Source organism: Sardina pilchardus, chromosome 2 (genome assembly GCF_963854185.1).
Source record: "Sardina pilchardus chromosome 2, fSarPil1.1, whole genome shotgun sequence".
Taxonomy (NCBI): domain Eukaryota; kingdom Metazoa; phylum Chordata; class Actinopteri; order Clupeiformes; family Clupeidae; genus Sardina; species Sardina pilchardus.
Window position 1 is genome coordinate 32,244,863 of NC_084995.1, and position 19,515 is coordinate 32,264,377.

The 19,515-nt window shown below is 39.8% G+C and overlaps 2 protein-coding genes across 2 annotated transcripts in view; one reads left to right on the plus strand and one right to left on the minus strand.

Moving 5' to 3' along the window:
- Positions 1–8,567, plus strand: part of asic1c (acid-sensing (proton-gated) ion channel 1c) — a 93,878-nt gene extending 85,311 nt beyond the window's left edge. Inside the window, exons 8-11 of the mRNA XM_062527274.1 lie at positions 1,699–1,778; positions 1,878–1,949; positions 5,135–5,187; positions 7,392–8,567. Of these exons, the coding sequence (XP_062383258.1) occupies positions 1,699–1,778; positions 1,878–1,949; positions 5,135–5,187; positions 7,392–7,470 (284 nt within the window). The 3' untranslated portion in view covers positions 7,471–8,567. The remainder of the gene's footprint in view (positions 1–1,698; positions 1,779–1,877; positions 1,950–5,134; positions 5,188–7,391) is intronic.
- Positions 8,568–12,484: 3,917 nt separating this feature from the next.
- Positions 12,485–19,449, minus strand: cdk5 (cyclin dependent kinase 5). The gene is made up of 12 exons (XM_062527283.1): positions 19,293–19,449; positions 17,781–17,869; positions 17,617–17,684; positions 17,465–17,525; positions 17,176–17,232; positions 16,906–17,001; positions 16,344–16,418; positions 15,813–15,909; positions 15,599–15,670; positions 15,027–15,085; positions 14,798–14,878; positions 12,485–14,250 (listed from the first exon to the last, which is right to left on the minus strand). Exons 1-12 carry the CDS (start codon positions 19,327–19,329, stop codon positions 14,164–14,166), a joined length of 879 nt encoding a protein of 292 aa, XP_062383267.1. The 5' UTR covers positions 19,330–19,449; the 3' UTR covers positions 12,485–14,163.
- Between the last annotated feature and the right edge of the window lie 66 nt (positions 19,450–19,515).

A 19,515-nucleotide genomic window follows, 5' to 3' on the forward strand; every position in this document is an offset into this window, starting at 1 on the left:
CTCATGAAAATTACCATCCATGATGCTCCTCTCTCTGCTGGCAGCATTCAGCATCATTCATCATCCCCGCCCTGTGTAGGAGAAGAGATGCCATGGTCTGATAGGCAGTCTGTTTCTAATTTATGGCTTTGATGGGGTTTCCAACCAACTTTTGAATGTGAATTTTGACTGTTGGAACAGGAAATCTTGACTGTAGTGTAAACCTTTTAAATCCACATACATGTTCTGTGTTGATTAAGAAATAAGTGGGGTGGAATAACTCCTGATTCACATATAGGGTGAAGCAACACATTAGTTGGAAACAAATGTATTAATATTAAGTCTGATTGATGTTTAATCTGTTAATATTGAGCCAGAACTCAATGTTAAGTTCTGAGTTTTTCAGTGTTTAAGTGAGCATTCCCCTGACAGCCTCATGTTTTGAACCAACAGCTGCTCATGACTCCTCCCTTGATTATTAGAGTACGTTTTCATAATTGCGCGTAAATATACAAATGAGTTGGGATGCAAACCTATGATCAATACCTTGTGCAAACGCACAAGCAGGATTAAGGATTTAAAGCACACATTGATTGGGTTATAATGAACTCATCAATATCATTGCCAAAAAAGACAAAGGCAATACAATAGCTCTCTCCTTAAGTGCTTTATATTTTTTTCATCTGGGCAGATAGCTGCTTCCTCATTACAGAAATAGATGACTGTTAAAGAGGGGCACTATTGATGTGAAAGGCCTGTCTGGGGGTGCTGCTCTGAGAGTCGGTGGGGGCTCTGACGCGTGGCAGAGGCCTAGGGTTCACTAATGAGCCTCATCTTCAGTTCCTCATGCTGAGTCACCCTGTGTTAAACAGAGCGCCCCTGTGGAGCGTGATGGAGACACAGGCACGCAGACGCCCCTCGATTAGCTAGAGTCCAGTCAGGGATGCAGTACAGACCCACAGCCACACAGACAGACAGACAGGGAATCACAAGACACACAGCAGGCAACAGACAGAGTAAGCGGGTAGACTGGCACGGAGAACCGGTAGGTTCGGTTAGGCAGTGCAGCTAAGCTGACAGCAGCACCACAGAGCACACAGATAGACAGATAGACAGGTAGACAGACAGCATAGCGCAAAAGGCAGAGGTTGAAAGAGTTGTGTCCTCACTTTACCTGATGCTTCTTGCTGTGCGCCAAGCCAGCTGACTCCCCCCCCCCACTGCAGGTTGGCTGTGCCCTACGCACCCTTACAGGCAGACGGACAGCCACAACACAGCGGAAAGATCAAAGCAAATAGGGAGTACTTTACAGACTGATAAACAACAGCAGACTCGGGTCAGAGGAAGACAGTCATGCACACAACACTGACAGGAAAGACAGACGGTAGCAGTGCACTGTAGACCTTTCATACCGGAGAGGTCCAGATGCACCATGCAGGCAGGCAAAGAGACAGAAAGAATTGCCAAATGGCCAAACTGTCAGACAGCGCATTAGACTAGACAGACAGACAGACACCATTGCCAAACTGGCAGGGAGAGCACAGCTCAACAGACAGAGCATGACGCTTACGATCCCGTGAGACATCATTACCATTGGCATGTGTCACCAGTGCGGATGTTCTAAGAGATATTGACCATTTGCCTCCAGCTCGGTGCCCTTTTTGTGCCTTGTACTTCACCCTCTCTTGACCTTTTCTTTGTTTTGTTTCTGTTGTTCAGGAGACATCGGTGGACAGATGGGCCTGTTCATCGGAGCCAGCGTTTTAACAATATTGGAAATATTTGACTACTTATATGAGGTACGAAAAGATCTTGTCCATGTCCACTCCCATCAGGACTTACTTTTCAGCAAATTTTTGTTTCCTGATCACGGATCAAATGTCTCCCTCCTTGTGTAGGTGTTTAAGGATAAGGTACTGGGTTATTTCATACGAAAGAAAAGACCGCAGCGCTGTCCAAGCGACAATTTGGTAACTAATATTCTTGGCTGCCCGTGCATGCATTATTGAAGCAGAGAGTGGTGTGTGATTTTGTTCATTTCTGATGAGTGTGATGAATTGCATGCCAAGGCAGTGACTGCTTGTCTGACTGAGATCAGCATGCTTTACTCTTTGTTACTGCCCCCTAGCTGTGGGTCTGTGTTACTGCATGGTCTGTGTGCACGCATGGTTGCCTCAGTCTCTAATGATTCATGTTTTCATGTTAAAGTTTGTTTTATTTTCTAGTCTATATAAAGAGTGCCAAATCTGAGAGATGCAAACTATAATTTGATTTATTTAATTTCTGGCTAAACTGGAGGATTATACCAAGAGATGTTATTCTTTTCAATCCTTTTGTGTTTTAGAATGCGAATGTGAAGTTCTTTCACTCTTGGTTTTTGTTCTGGTGTGCCTGGTCTGTCAAGCTCTTTTTGATTTTGAGTGGAATGTGTTGTGTAAGTGGGAGTTATCCAAGACATTAGTTCATATTTATCCACAGAAAACACATGCTGTGTACAGTATATTTCACAAACAGTTGGCAGACAAGTTTATGGCTATTGTCAGAATTGGGCAATGTCCGGTTGGCATGATAAAGAACTGGCTAGCTAGCTGGCTGGCTACATGTTAGGTTCTAGCTCCGATAGTGACTGTAGACTGCACAAACTGCCATACTGGCTCTTCTCACTGTGACATCACCACCCATTGTGCTCTACAGCTATATCTCCACAGGGGATGGCTTTAGGATATCAATCATTTTACAGATAGGGGAACCACAATAGAAAGAAATGAGGTATTGTACATAAAAATTACTTTGAAGAGACTTTTGAAGCATCTTAGATTTGCTCTGGAGACCTGACGCCAACTGTAAGAATACAGATTGGATGTGGAGCTAACTATTAATCTAAATGCATACTGTATGTTGTGTAGAAATCAGAGAGAAACTGTAGGATTTCAGTATTTAAAACGTACAGTAATCTCCTCACAATCACTAGCTGCCCATTTTGTGAGTACACTGAAAACGGGAAACAAACTAATTGGGGGCAGCGTTTGTTGTACCCCAAACAAAAATGAAACCCTGCATGGAATACTGAAGGTAGGGGTGAGCTACCTCTCTAGCGTGTTTCCTTTGGTCCTTCGTTCAAATGTAATGTAGGGTTTTTTGCACAAAACAATCTGCTAATAATTGTAAACACAAACATAAACACAAACAATCGCTGCTTCCTGCAAAATCCCTGACTGTATCTTTTAAGTAATGTATGGAACATAAGACATAGACATTACAAACACAGTATACACATACACACACACACACATGAATAAGTTATTTTGAAAGGAAAGGGGAAAATAAGCCAGGTTACTCCCACAAATCAGTCCATATTGTTTCAAAAGGAATAAGAAAAAAGAAAGATTTTTTGTTTAGAAAATGCAAATTGCATGGCAGCTAATGTTTTCACAGATTTGTTCTTTGCATGAGCTCTGTGCCACAAAAGCCACTTAGCCATGTGATGACCATAATACTACACAAGAAATCTAAGCCGCTGACTGGTGCCTGTTCTGGTGGCTGTGAGCAGATTTGAACGTCAGAATGCAGTCTTTTGTTGATCCTCTCAGCCTCCTCCGTTTCTCCCTGTCAGCCAAGCGTCACACAAAGCATTTCACACTCTTCACGCTGTTATATCATGACAGTCACAAGATGTTATATTTGTGCTGTATTCGTAATAGAGCATAAAAAAAAGTCTTGATCCCCCTGTGAGTGTAGATTTCAGAGAAGGCGTGCTGTGCACTACTGTGTAGCACAACACAGTGCGCAGTATGCCGTGTCGTATGATTGGTTTAGCATAATGGTCAATTATTGACCGTGTATGTGTGGTGTAATTGGAGTACTATGTGGATAATTGATGTTTTGTGTGTGATTGGTGTAGCATACTGTGTATGGTCAATATACTCTGTGTGATTGGCGTGGTATACAATGTATGATACATGATAGATGTAGTATAGTGTGTGTGATTAGTGTAGTAGTCTATATTGTGTATCGTTGACATAGTGTATGCAGTAGCTTGTGTTAATGTGCAGTATTACTGTAATGTGTTTGATGTACAGTATAGTACAGTCTGTGACTGGTGTAGTGTACTGTATGGCGTATGATAGATGTAGTATATTATGTTTGCGTGTTTTGGCACAGTATGCAGTGTGTGTAGTGTGTAGTATATAGTGTATAGTTGGTGTAGTACTGTATGTCCGGTAGAGTGTGAGAAGGACTGTGGCCTGTTGGATTTACACAGATTATACAATTGGGTCATATCATAATTTTAGAGAAGTCACATTAGAGTATCAATGGTACAACTCAAATTAATGTTGAATATATAAAAGATATTGAATTCAACATCAATTACCTTTTGGGTAATTGTCCTTGAAGTTGCCTTGTTTGAATCGGGCATGGCTTCTGTTATGTCACTGAACCAGCTCCACTATCACCAACTCAAAACTTTAGTTTTGAATAACACACCACCACTTTACTCCATACACCTTACACAGCAGTTACTTAACAGTGGCAAAAGTCATTGGTCTGAACTGGTCTGTTTTGATTTGATCTAATTGATGATTTTTGCCTTCCTGTTTGGTGTTCATGTCATTTGATCATCCATGGACTATTTTCCCAGCGTTCTGGGTTTAAGCATGTTTCCTATTTTCTTTATCATTCTATCACTGTTACAGCTATTAATGGACCTCGTGTCGCGAAAAATTCACACAAACATGCACACAGTGCTCAGATATTCAGGTATCTTTTGCACAGTGTGTCAGTTTGTGCTTTGCTTATTAATCCGTAGACATTCAAGATACATTTGAATTTATTGGTATGACCATACATTGAATGCCAGCAAAAAAGGACGGAATCCATTCTCTTTCATACTCGTCCAACTGCAATTCATTCCGATTGCTCCCTCACATCAAACATGGCAAGCAGTAGCTCCATGTTTGGACTACAATGAGCCAGTGTAATGTGATTCTGCTCATGCATCTGAAGTCAACAGCAACATTTCCACTGTGCCTAGCCATAACAATGGCTCAGAAGGGAAAAAAGGCCATTTGATTAACACTCTAGTTACACTCTACATTGTATAATTTGAGTTTCATTCCAGTCATCCTCATCATTCTTTTCATCATGTCTATTCCAGGAATTTCCAGAGAACTCAACCAGCCCTGGTGTCACGCCCAATCATGCCCCCAGGTAGTCACCCCACTGACAATAGATCCTCCCTCCCACTCTGTCCTCCTCTGCAGACATTCTGGACACCATTTCACATTTCATTTCCCCTCCAATTGATTTACACCTTCTGTTCAAAACCAGTGTGATGGCTATTGATGACTACCACCAGCCAAATTACCAGCATAACAAGGTTTCCATGATGGGAAACTTGTGTAAATAATACACATCTGAAATTGAACTAAAGAGAATTCAGCTTGACTTTGAACGACAAGCATCTGTGCTTGAGTAGGTATTGAAGCTACTGTTTGGTAGCCAAACAATATGTTTATTTGAAGTGCTTTTAAATGCATTCTTAGCAGATGCTGTGGAAGTGTCCTTCTCTTTGTATTGTGCTACTCTTGATTGTGCAGGGAGAAATGATACTGCCAGCAGAAGTGTTGCATTTTTGGATGACATTCAATTGGATGTTATTTACCGGTAGCCCATGTATTGATCCTTTCTCCTTGTATTCTGGGAATTTTGAAGGAAGTGCTTGAAAGCCTTCCTTCGAAAGCCTATTGAATGAATGTAGACAAGCCTTTCAGTTCAATTGAAGTATGGAGGCTTTTTCAGTTTCTATAAGGCCTTTATGTCCTTCACTAAGCCCCAGAGGCTCCAGGGTCTGCCACCATCATGAACCTTTTACTTGATGCCACACTATATAAACTTCTGGTGCATTTTAAGATGCAGACTGACCTCCCCAGGGTCAGGAGAACTCTGATGATTTTCTTTCTTTGGGCTTGTCATTTAACTGATAATGTCAGTGCCCACTTTGAAGTTTCTTATTCGGTTCAGGAAACTGATAATTTAGCATATGAATGGGGAAACATAAAGAACGAGACATATGCTTTAGAGTTCTCAGCAAAATTTGTAGCTGCAAATAATAAGACTCTCAGATGGCTCACCGGCAGGTCACAGTACTGGTCACGGGGGGCAGTGTACAGGAAGAGCTGCTATGAAAGTGGTGCCCATTTCCCATTGTGGTGCTCAACGATCTTAACTATGACCTTGACATAGAATACGTGTAGAATAAAGAAGAGAGGAACATCAGCCCCATTTCCCCTCACTAGCATAAGAAGAGTTTATTGACTCAGAGCAGACAGAGTGAGTGAGGTATTCTCCTGCCAGAGCAGCATACAGGTATGCAGACACATTAGTTAATTGATTTGGAAATTGAAGTGGTGTTCCTCTGAGCTAGGACATGATTTAGAAGTGGGTAAAGGCAGGGTACATCATAGGACAGGTTTTAAGACACTTTGTAGTTCATTTTTCCTAAGAAACCAATGTTGCTTTGTTTCATGCTGTGTATTTGGCACTTCATTACATAGCCTACATGCAAGAACTAAGTACTGGATTATTTGGAGCTGAGAGGGCGTGTGCGCATCAGCTTGCCGGCAGCATGGAAGGCCACTTTTGAGGGCATTGTAATGGAACCTGTGCCCCATAACATCACTAGATGCATTCCTTTGTGATGTCATCACGGGTCTGCATGCAATGATCTTGCACCTGACACACGGAAAAGGCAAAATGGTTCTCTTCCGTCTTGCCGGACAAGCTGCTGATTGCTGGCTGCGTCTCAGAATCACATGTGATCAGTCTGTGCCGAAAACAAGCACAGTGGTGGTGCTCAAGCGGGTCAACGTGATTGCACTGCACCTTCAGGTGTCTATAAGGGGTGGGGGAGGGCACTGTTGAAGGAGGCCATGTTCAGAACTAAACCATGTCCTGTTTCCCCCCCCTCCCTCCTCCATTATTGATTTTTCTGCTTTCGTCATTTTTCCTTCCCTCTCTCTTTATCACTTTCTCTGCATGCTATGTCATGCAATCCCCACAACTGCCACAATGCATCGCTCCACTTTCAATGTCTACACATTTTTTCCTGTGCCTTTGTGCCTTTTGTTTTCATCCCCATCATCATGTTTTTACATTTGACACGCTGTTCTGTTTCCACCACTTGGGAACCTGACCATGTCTGTCTCTCATTTGCCACCCTCACATTTGAATCATCCATCTGGTTCTCCTCTTCTTCTTCTTCTTCTTCTTCTTCTCTGGTTTGGTTTGCGCTATTTGCCACCAACGCTTCCTCTACCTTCTCAACACTCCCCACATCCCTGTTCCCTCTCCTTCCCTTAATGCATTTGAATTCCCTTCACCCCCTCCCGCCCGATCCTTCTCTTGTCTTGCAGAGCACCTGCGACACACTCCGGAGTCACTCGGACAGTCTCGGATTCACGTCGAACATGCTACCTCGTCACCCGACTGTAGGCAACTTTGAAGAGTTCGCCTGTTGACGACTCAAGCAGCAGGGCTGGGTGGGTTCAGGAAAACTAGGGTTAGACAGCATACTGTGAAGTCATATATTCAAGAAACAAACAAACGAACATACAAAAAAATAGAATACAAAACAAAACTCCAATCACATCAAAATTATTCACTCAATCAATGCCTGACATAGAAATAATATTCTTCTCATCAAGTCCAAACAAGTGACACTTCCAAACCAGATCTCAGGTTTTACTGCCACCTGTGGGCATCAATGTGACACTACACCATTTCATTGCGTTTGTATCCCTGCCACACTGCATTTGAGTCACCTCTGCAGGTTGATGACCCCGATGAAGACAAAATGCCACCATGAACAAAAACGAGATGTATAATTTCAAGTAGGCCTTCATTATCTTCGTCTGTTATTAATTGTGACAGGCAGAGGGTGCTCAGAACCCATTTCCATTTTTTCAGACTTAATTGACCTCACTGGGCGATCACATGCAGCAGGCGTTCTGTTACAAACTAGAAGAGTACCGGAGGTTGGTCTGGCCAACTTATGATCCAGTAAAATCATATATTTGCCCATAGCCTTTTGCCCCTGTTTCTTCGTTATTAAAGTCGGAGTTTAGGTTTCCCATTTATAACTATACCACCATCATACCTCTCTTTCCCACCTTGCTAGTTTGATCTTGATTATGATGTTTAGAAAGTTGGTTGCATCATAATGCAAGGATAATTTTATTATTAGAGATCATTTTGTATAATGAAAAGGTCCATGTTACTGAAAGTGGTCATTTTGTGCAGCAAAACAGATGGAGTTTCTATACCAGTATTTCTATATCGTATGATGGACCAACACAGAAATGCAGTATGTTACACTTCTAAAAGGTTGGTCAAAAAGCACCATGAATTTAACTATATTGACATCTAATGAAACTCAATTCCTCCTCAAAATACTGTGAAATTTGCACAACTTTGCACTTTGCAAGGCGTTCATTTTGAGGACATTGACACAAAGCTGTCTCATCTGAAACCACAACCCAGGTTTTGCACAACTACCCATATTTGAGTAACCATATTATCCCCCCCCCACCCCCCCCACCCCCCCTGATATAATTCAGTGTAAATTACTCCATTTGGTACAAGCATTTAGTCTGACTTGCACAACCCATTTTTATGCTCTTCGGTTTGTTTCTCCTGATTCCCACAAACAACTGCAGACATTCAAATAGACCACAAGTGTCTTCCAGTTGGCATGGAGTCAAGTTTCTTTGACCGATCACTGAGAACGAGAGCTTTGTTTTTAGATAGGCGGAACATTACACGATAGCTTAGAGCAAGCCTAGGAGATAGCACCCATCCTTCCCATATAATTTATTGCATTTATCTGCACTGTATTATTGCATTGTTATATACAATTGTAACAGGATTTCTAGTACATGTATCACAGAAAACTAAGTCGTGGAGTGTAAATGAAGTACTATAATAAACAATATATTTAACCATCTTGCTATGTACATATCTTTTTATCTATGTGTCAGTCTAATTTCTGGCAGTGTACTGCTCCAGTTTGTCTGCTTACTGCAGTATTAACCTTGATGTATTGCTACATTTCTTGTTATATAAGGTACACATTATCTGTTTGTCATAAACACATCACTGTGCTCTTTCACGAGTGCTCTTTGAAAGACATGGTTGAAACGCCATCTGTTTGGATAATGCCTAGACTGTTTACCCTGTGTAGAAACTGTTTTGTGGGCGACTAACACTATGTGGAGACGGATCTCTCATTGTGAACAGTGTTTTCTTCTGCAGCAACTATTCGGACTCGCCATATTACAGTTCCAATACACAGTCAAGTGCTCTGAATGTGTCCAGCTTTATTGAAAGTGTCTCCAATTTCAGTACTCTGATTCTCAGCTGTTCTTGTACTGGATTGTTTTTGCATTGCAATCAAGCGTATTTATTGGATAGATTTTAGTAAATTTAGACCTTGAGACTTGTCATGCCACTGGTCTTGTGTGATTTTGACTGGGATCAACTTTTAATGTTTTTTTTTCTTTTCTTTTTTTTTCATATATCGATTAGCGAGTATCCATTCTGTATGTCAAGGGAGCCATTTGCAGGATACGGCAGAATTAGAAGTTCCAAATCCGGTCAATAGGATGTAGTTTTGTTACAAGCAATAAAATGTGCAGCCACACCAAAATCAAGTGAAAATAGCTCTCCAGTTGCAGTCTACTTAAAAAAAAAAAAAAAAAAAACTCAGCAATGCCATCTTGTAATGCAGTTGTCATTACACTTAATATGGCAATTGACGTCTTTGTGTTTGATCAGTTTACAGGTGTATAACTGAACAAATGCAACGTGGCTCCATAGATTTGGAAAGAGAAGAGACTATGGGAAGTGTTCCACTGTATTAATTGTGTGTGACTAAAGTTGTTTTACTCTGAGGCCACTGTTGAGTTTTGCCAATAGACTTTATCTTGATTTTTGAACACAATCCCACATAAATTTGAGCAGCTCATGGCAAATAAATTTCTCCTCCTTTGATGGTGTAAAGTGTCATTTATTTGGTTTATTACATTTTAAATCTCAATTAGATATGACAGGGCCTACTTAACAGATGCCTTTTGTGTAAATAGTCAACTGAACCATTAGTTGTATAATTGATATTCTCAACACCATTTTTAACCAAATCATCCAACATTATTCAATGAGTATAATATTTACATTTTATACAAATGTGCCCATTTGCTATAAACAGAACATTTGGTTTGAGATATAACCACAGCCAAGTCACAGAATATTATAAATGTATTGTGATATAAAGGGACGTGGTGTTAAATGTGAACATTTGAGTTTGCCTCTATAAGCAATGTGTTAATGATTATTAAGAAAATGTTATCTCAGAAACACAAGATGTAGGTGGGGCAGAGTAGGCCTATATTAGGACGTGTGTGTCTGTGGTCCCGTGGGTGTTGCATGCGTAGAACAAAATTCCAATATGGATTCTCAATATTGATGAGATCTTCAAAATGTGGATTTTTTTTCCCTATTTTTCCACAAGGTAAATTAAAAGAAATTATCAAAATAAATGTTGGACAACATATCAAGAACATTATTTTACCTCATCACTAGTGAAAGGACATGTCCATGGCACAAAGCTGCTGAGAGTTGACTGGACGCTTTGTATCTGAATATTTACTAAGAGCACAATTTGAAACACATTGAAAACATCATACTAAGTGTTGTAGTGACATATCAAAGGTATACATAACCCTGACCTCAGACTGTCTGATTTTGAAAGAAAAACAAAAGATTTTGTATATAGTGAATCATAAAGTTTTCTAAAGGAAACAGAATTTCACGACATGTTATGATTATATACTATACAAGTAAAATCCATCTGAAAGGTTCAGTATGTGTCTAAATGTCACTCAATGCCATTGCCTTAGAAGATGCTTGACTTACGTACGCCAGCTGTATTTGAATGATTGATTTAAACGCTACTCTGAGAGGAATGCATCCCTGCAAGTGCTTTGTGATGCTGTATGCAAAGTACTTTCAACATGAGATTTTTTAAATGTATTTATTTTTTTCCGCAATTTTCATGACTACACTCAATAATTTTCACTTTGGTCACCATGTATGTAAACTTTTACATAAATTGTTAATATATGCCTATAAATAAAATCATTGTCCCTGTTTTGTCATAGCATTCTATGGAAGTTCAACTGCTGTACATTAGTTGCCGTTACTGCACATGAAGGACCACAACCAGAGGTACATAAGAACATTGGTAATGTCGTAATCATGCATGAATGTAATCCACATTTTAGGTGGAAATGCTTGCAGCTTGTCCCCTACTTTTGCTGATCCCTAAATTACTTAATTTGATCCAATAATCACGTAATTGTATATAGACCGTCCTTGAAATGGTGAGAGAAACAGAGTTTATTTATTTAATGTTCTTATGTTCTAATTTCCTGATCCTGAAAATGTCACTGTCCCATGGAAGTCGAGCTGTGAACTTTTCTTTTTTTTTTAATATTCTTTTTTTGATCAAATCTCATATACCTTAAAATTGAATGCTACTTAAAATCAATAGTGGTGAAATGGTAAAAAACACACACACACACACATTATTTATGTGAATAATATTAAAATAAATGTCCCCCAAAATTACATCATTGGTGTTACTCCACACCAGGGGTCTCCAACAGGTAGCTTGCGATCTACCAGTCGCTCCACCTGTTTCTAAGTAGCTCTCCAAAAGGTTTGAGGAAGATGTTCATAAATCTCATAACCTAGTCACTTTGTTACAATTCATTTGAGAGAGAAGGTACAGTAAGGGGGCACTGTGGCGCAACAGGCTACAGCGCTCGTGCCATATAGGGGTCCGTGTGCCCACGGGGACTCAGATTCGACTCCGACCTGCGATCATGTCTCGATCCCACCCCATCTCTCTCTCCCACTTGCTTCCTGTCTACATCTTCATATCCTATCATAAAAAAAGGCCAAAAATATATACTAAAGGGAAAAAAAGAGAGGAGGTAAATTAATTGAAAGGAACATTTGAAAAGTAATAAAAACTTATTGAAGTTTCTCAAGAGTCAAGAGGTTAGTTGAAGTGCAGTGGACAAAGGCACTTAATTTGTTGAAAAATATGATTTATTTGAGAAATTTAAGAATGGCTTTTAAGGATGTAATTGGTGTTATTTGTTTTATACTTATGGGTGTGAACATACATTTTCCATAGACGCCCATCACCCAAATTCCACCTTTTCTATAGATTGACCCTATTTGTAGCCATTGCAAAGGTTTCTTAAATGCATCCTTACTCATCCTCCCCTTGCTTGGAGTACCTAATTCCTTTTTATCTTGAAACATGCTGATCTGTGTTCTTAACTTTTTAATTTTATTGTATAGGGTGATAATTTGCTGGTACCTCAGACAAGCCTATAGATCTTTCAGAATTTTCACAATGGTAATAATAACTGCTTCATACTTGTGCTCCACCAGTTTATTTTCAGTTGGAAAATCAATGAAAATATATCATACAGTGACAAAATACAAGGTGGAGCCAAATATGTTGCACCCCATCACTCAAAGCCAAGAAATGCTACCAAGTAAAAAAAAAAGTAACATTCTGTTGTATTGGAAACAACACTTTTAATCCCAACACATGAACATTCAATTATAAATAAATACATGCATTCTAAAATTTTGTGTTGACATAAAAATTTAAAATTATGTGGTCTTTACAAAAACACAAACAAAACAAATATTTTGGGATGACAAAATATAATTGCAGGTGAATGTTACACCTTCTAGCTTCATTTGCAATAACAAAAAAAGCCAATGAACCGGTGTTAGAGAGGAATTGTATAATAACTGCAAAATTAGGCAAAGCCAATATTACATCAAAAACATCAAAACTTCATTTTAATAATAAAAAAAAACCTAAGCTACAAATAAAACATTAAGAACTGACTCATAGGTCTGGTCCACTTTTGATAAACAATGCCATTTGCTGTAGTATGTAGGAAATGGTTGCTCAAGAGGTGCAACTCGACATGAACATTGAAAGAAAACCTCCTCACCCATCATTCATTATTTAACTACAAAGTGCACTGAAATGAGAAAGATGTTTAAAAGCAATAACAGAAAAGACCAGCAGTTAGACGTATAAATATGACCACTTCATCTTAAATCTCCTAAAGTTAGCTGGCGGTAGCTAATATCACTAATCATCATTAAAAGAAGAAAAAATATGCAAGTCTGTCTCGCCGACACTTGATTGTTTTGACTTTTCTTCAAGTGTAAAACAAAAGCTATACAAATAATATGTAGTTCCCAACCATTTGATCCAACATAACATTTGATCAATCTGGCTTTTACCATGATACTCACATTCTTACAGCAGAACAGTAGAAGTTCACACTGTTAGTCAGTTATCCATTAATCCACTGGTTAAATACTGTGGCATAGATGATGAATGCACAATGCAACAGACTTGTATAAGAAATGTGCATGTACCTCAACCATGCAGTTAAGGACAGAAGCTATGAAATGCTCCAGAAGCTAAGAGAGAGGTCCGACGGTGCTAAATGAATTTGGCAAGTGGCTCAGACGGATCTCGATTTGTAGAACGCTCTACGAACTAAAATACCAGGGTGGTTCTTATGGAAATGTAGTGGTGCGTCGAACGGCTGAATCGACAGCGCACACACACTCGCACAAGGACTTCAGTCCTATTTTGCCAAAAGGAAAGAAGAAAAAAAGTTGAGTTCACAGGCAAAGTCTAGAGAGAAAGGAAGAGCTACATCAGCTAGAGGTCCTACGGGGGCTTGGGATCCTACAGCAGAGCAGAGGAGTATTTCACAAAACAGACCAGCTTGTGCACTGTGCAGGTCAACCACACTTCATCTACTCAGTTGTCAACAGGCACTGTTGTAGGAAAATGCAAGTGACCTGCTGTTGTCAGAAAGGCTATCTTTTTGTTTGTTCACAATGCATGCAACTTGTTAGGCTATGCATTTGGGTTTTCCCAACAGGAAAGTACGATGAGAGAAATGTCTTTTGGGAAGCAGCTGATGGACCAGGCAAATCTGTTTTGTGAAATCCTCCCCAGGGGAGTGACAGTGGTGATCCAGATTGTTGACTGTGGCTCAGTGGGTTTGGCGTCTACGGCGGGCAGAAGTCAGCGAAGTACGGGTGCTGCAAGGCCTCTTCGGCTGAAATTCGCTGAACTGGGTTGCACTTTAACAGATTCTGCGCAAGAAAAACAAGTGTCCAAATGTGATTAAGTGCCCAATTATGGCGTCAAGTATCAAATCCCCCAATATCATTGTGTAATGCGGCAAAGGTTTAAGACCTTCAATGACGATTGTTTACATATACAAATTATGTTACTATCTTTATGCCAGTGGCCATCAACAGGGTTGTACATAGCCATTTGATTTAAAGAAATCAATCCAAGACATCAGAAAGGCCTATGCAACAAAAACCTATTCAGAGACAAATTGACTTATATTAGGGATATTGCACAGGGGTACTGGTATACTACATTGAGGGGGTAATTTGACAATGGTAAAGAATCTCAACCACAAGGATTTTCTGGTAGTCACTTATATGCGCTTGGTAGTAATACATAGCAACCATTCAAACCCCACACCTCAGTTGTTGTAGCAACAAAACTCTTTGCTAAATGTCTAACAGCATAGCACATGCAATAGGAATTATACATCTAGACCAAATTTAAATGGGAAACATCCCAGAGGAAATATCTTAGTGGCACCTTGATATTATTTGAACATACCTGTAGCAGGTCCCGCCCTGTGCTACTTAGTTTAGGGACAACATTCACCAAGGATGTAGTAGCAGGGTACATGGGATACGGCTGTTGAGATAAGCAGCATTAACACACCTTCAGGGCTGTATGTGTGCAGAATATTAGAAAAATTCCACTCTAGAATGTTCACGAAAACTTCATCTCAAGGCAAACTCCCAGAAAGCAACCACCATAAATATGTGCACAGAAGTAGTACCTTATAGTCTGGTAGTTTGGTCATTGTCTGCCACTGTTCCTCTGTTGGTGTCCCCAGCAATGTGCAAAGTCATTAAAGAAAACTTGATGTGCTTGATGATACCATATGGCCCCCAAATCTGATATAAGCTCCTGCAGTGGCATGCAGTATTACACATGTGTGTTGAGGTGTTGGTGAGAGGACGCAGATGGAGTCTGCTTAAATGGAGTGAAAATGCAAACCAACACCATCTGGTGGCTATGCTGACAACACTTTCTCTCCACACATACTGTATATGTGTAGGCGTGTATATGCTCATATTAATCGATTCTTAATCACTGTAGCGCTTCCTTGTGCAACTGGACCAGTGACAGAATAGAACACTGGCCTATTCAAGATGTGACATGTAAAATAGTCCATAATCTATTTTGGGAAAATAGTACTACATATTATATTCCTGAATTTAGCTATTACAATGTTTGAGGCACCAGTCGTATTACCAGTTTTAATGAAAATGGTACCGCATCAGACATTTGTTTTTGTGTCTGTGGAAGACCATAAATAAAATCTCAGTCTGTGCTGTTATAAAGGATATCTGAAGATCCTCTTCAACTGATCATCAACGTCATTACCAGGAAATAGGGGCCTTCCAGCATTAGCCAACTCTAAAACACACAGGGCACACCAGGCATAACATCATAAGCCATATTACAGAGATATGTTTATGCTTGTGAACAAAACCCATTAAAAGGACAAATGTTTCATTTCATCCCCTGTTGTTGAAGCTCATCCATTTCCACTGCTCACCTGCAAATATGCAACCGGCTGACCACATGTCAATAGAGGTAGAGTAAAGCTTAGCACCAAACAGCACATCTGGGGGTCTATACCATAACGTCACCACCTGGAAGAGGGCACAATTTAGCATACTTAGTGAACCTGGAAAAGACAGCTTTTAGGCCAAGAGGGTTTAAGCCAGATTCATCTGTTCATTCAGAGTCTGCACTGCAGAGGGCACATAAGGTTTACTGGAGTTTGAAAGTGAGATTACATTTAATAATTCTATCTTAATGTTCACTGGATAATCACCACTGAAAAAGGATGAAGGGCTCAATATCTGTTCAAGTAACACAGATGAGACTACGGTTTTATTAAATCCATGAACATAGATTTCACTAATTCAATTCAGTCCCAGAAACTTTCACCTGACAGTATGTTAATGCCAAAAGCAAACTGTCTGATGTTTTCAGTGGATCGAACATCCACCTTAAACTACACCTTTGCTGTCTTGCAGGTCTGTAGGAGCTGTGCTGAAAAGGAGGCCTGTAAATGACTTACTTCTGCAGAATAACACCGTACTGGAATTCCAAAGGCTCGGGCCAGGCCAAAGTCTGCTAACTTCAGCTCTCCATTCTAAGAAGCAAAATTAAATAATAACACACTGTGGAACGTAACAGGAGTGAATGCACGCAAACAAGGGAACATAAGCATTCTAGAAGTAAAGACATTACCCTGAATGCCCCCATAATGCATTTGACAAACCATTACACTGAACACAGGGATAATTGTGGACAAATAAAATACACAGAAGAGATTCTGGGTGATGTCAAATTTTAACAGTTCATCTACACTCTTAAACGTTACAGGTCAAATTTGCAGGGTGCAATTCCACCTCCAGTAACTATGTGAATATTAATAGCCAACAACCTACAGGGTACTTCATGGTTGCTTTTGTTTTTGCTCTACTTTAAGTATGGGACACTAACTTAAACAATTGCTTTGGCAACTGCTGGTGTTTTCATACTACATCATCAAGAAGGGGCCTGGCTGAATGACTGCTAAAGGCATTGCTCAAAAGTCTTCAGAAAAACTCAAAGGTCAGCTCAACACTCAAACTTACCCTGTTAATAAGCAAATTCTGTGGCTTGAGGTCTCTGTGGAGCACATTCCGACTGTGGCAGAAGGCTAGCCCCTTTAGTAACTGGTACATGAATGACTGTAGAAGAATCAAAACAATATATGAACCAATCTGAAATAATACAATTGTCCTAGAATAGCCTAAAACTGGCAAAACATTAGAACAGACTTGTCTGAACAACTTACAATAAATGTCTATTTCTGTCATAACATATTCTTAAGGATTTTAGGTTATCTCATGGAGCCCACACACCTTTACAATCTCTGGATCCAAGTCACCATTGCAGCTATCAAAATACTTCTTTAAATCCTAAGTGGAAGAGAATAAGACAGCAGTTTAAACATTTCATAAATTGTGCAAACACGGTTGTCAAGCACTACAATGTGCCATCTAGTTGTTCTCAATTTATTAGCCAGTCTGCAACATATAGCGCAAACTTATGTGTGTAAGTGTTTCTGAATTGCAACATGGCTGGCTCATAATGAATGAAATAAAATAAATCAATAAAAACTATTGATTACATTTCATGTACGTTCCTCACCTGATCGCAGTACTCAAAGACTAATGTTAACTTCTTATCACTGTGAAGGACATCATGCAACCTTAAAATGCAAAACAAATCATTGTAAATGTTCTGTTCAACAGTCTTATACAGTACACATCATTATTCTACTCATATTATGCTACTCATACCTGACTATGTTTTTATGCTTCAGTTCTTTCAGGAGACATATTTCTCGTAATGCAGAGCTCGGGACTCCCTGAAGAAAAATGTTTCAAATGCACATGGTGAGTTATTTATCGTTATTTGTAATGTTGTTTAAAGTAACACGAAAACAATGTAGCCTACAGCCTACCTCATCATCATCATCCAGCCTGACTCTTTTAAGGGCCACAATCTCATGAGTCTCACGGTTCTTTGCCTTAAAGACAGTTCCATATGTGCCTATGAAAAAGAGAAACACTCAACATTACTGATAAGCAATCTGCCATAGAAGTGTCAGTTCAGCTGTTCCCCAGTAGCATACAGTGACTTTAGGGGGAGAAACCCAACAGATCTGACCACCCAAGGTCTACACAGTTAAAGACTGTTCTATTCATCTAAGCAGTGAAGTTCTATTTTGTTGTTGCTGTGTATTCATCAATACAACATCACCACAGATCCTTGTTCACTCCGCTTTAACCCTCTCTGACTGTAGACTGTGAGTGGATCACACTATTTAGGCGGTTATAGCGACACAATAAAAAGGCTGAGATGAACTGCACCAAATTCCACGTGTATGATTAACTTGACAGTCTCTGGGGGTATGCCAAGTTTTGTAGAATTTCTTCCATGGAGGGCCATACAATAGTCTTACAATAATGTAGGTGTAGTGACTGTACACCTATCAGCCTTGAGATGGTGGTGTTGAGCAAAGGGTTATCGGTACAGGATGATGTTAAAATGTACTTCATTTTCACAAGGCACACACACACACACACACATACACAATTGTTGCAAGAGTAGAGGATGGTGATTCATTTTTGCATAGAGAATGTGCAAGACTAAGCAGTGGTCGTATTTTGTGGTTTCAATATGCCCATACACTACCTTCTAATCTTTTAACGTTTCAACTTAGCTAATGATAATGAGCAAATGAGGTTAGCCTACATTGACAACTAGAGCTCTTTTAGCCATTGTTGGCTGTCACCGTGCCTATAGCCAAACGTACAGGCATTGTTTTTCCATCACTTAATAGTTGTTTCTTTTGTCAACCAACCTCCAAAATAACCAGTTAACTAAATAGATCAAACATAGCCACCTAACGTTGCTGTTGCTGCATCCACAGTTGGATGCTGTGGCAGATTTACATAGAAATAACATTATTTTACACGTTCGAGTTTTCTACACTCTACAGGGAAAATAACATGTCGTGCGACTTCATCACTGAGCAGATAGCCATGTTACATTTTGTTTAGTTACTTTGCCACACATTTGTCTTATAAAGGCATAACGTTAGAATAACATTAGGTTTTTGGCATGCAAGTAGCCTATTTGGCACCAAACCTAGCAAGTAGCTAAGCTAGCTGTCGTAACATGGTGCATTATCTGCGGTGGTTGCGTTAACGTTACGTGATATTGCCACAGCCCGCTATTTCATAAGCAAATCACTTTACTGGTACAACATTAATTGACCTACAATTGCTAATCTTAATGTGACAGTTTTGTCAATTCTGTTAAAAAGGTTTTAGGCTACAATAGTACCAGTGTTAGCAGGCCAATGCTAAGGTATCATAGCTGTTTGCTATGAGGCTAACATTAGCTCAAAAGCTTGATATCAATAAAAACCCAACCATGAAGAAAGCTAGTGAATTGAAAAGTATCTTACCCTCTCCGATTTTCTCAAGCTTCTCATACTTCTGCATGGTTTGTAAAGGGAGCCAGCCTAAAATAGCTGGGACAATTCTCAATCCCAAATGTTGGGAGTGGAATTTAGAAGTAACGTCAAATGAGCTTGGGATATGCGGTCATCTACCGGCTAAATGACAAATTGCAGGCAGCGCAAGCAAAGCTAGGATTCCCTCTGGTTAATTTTTTTGTCACTTGAAATT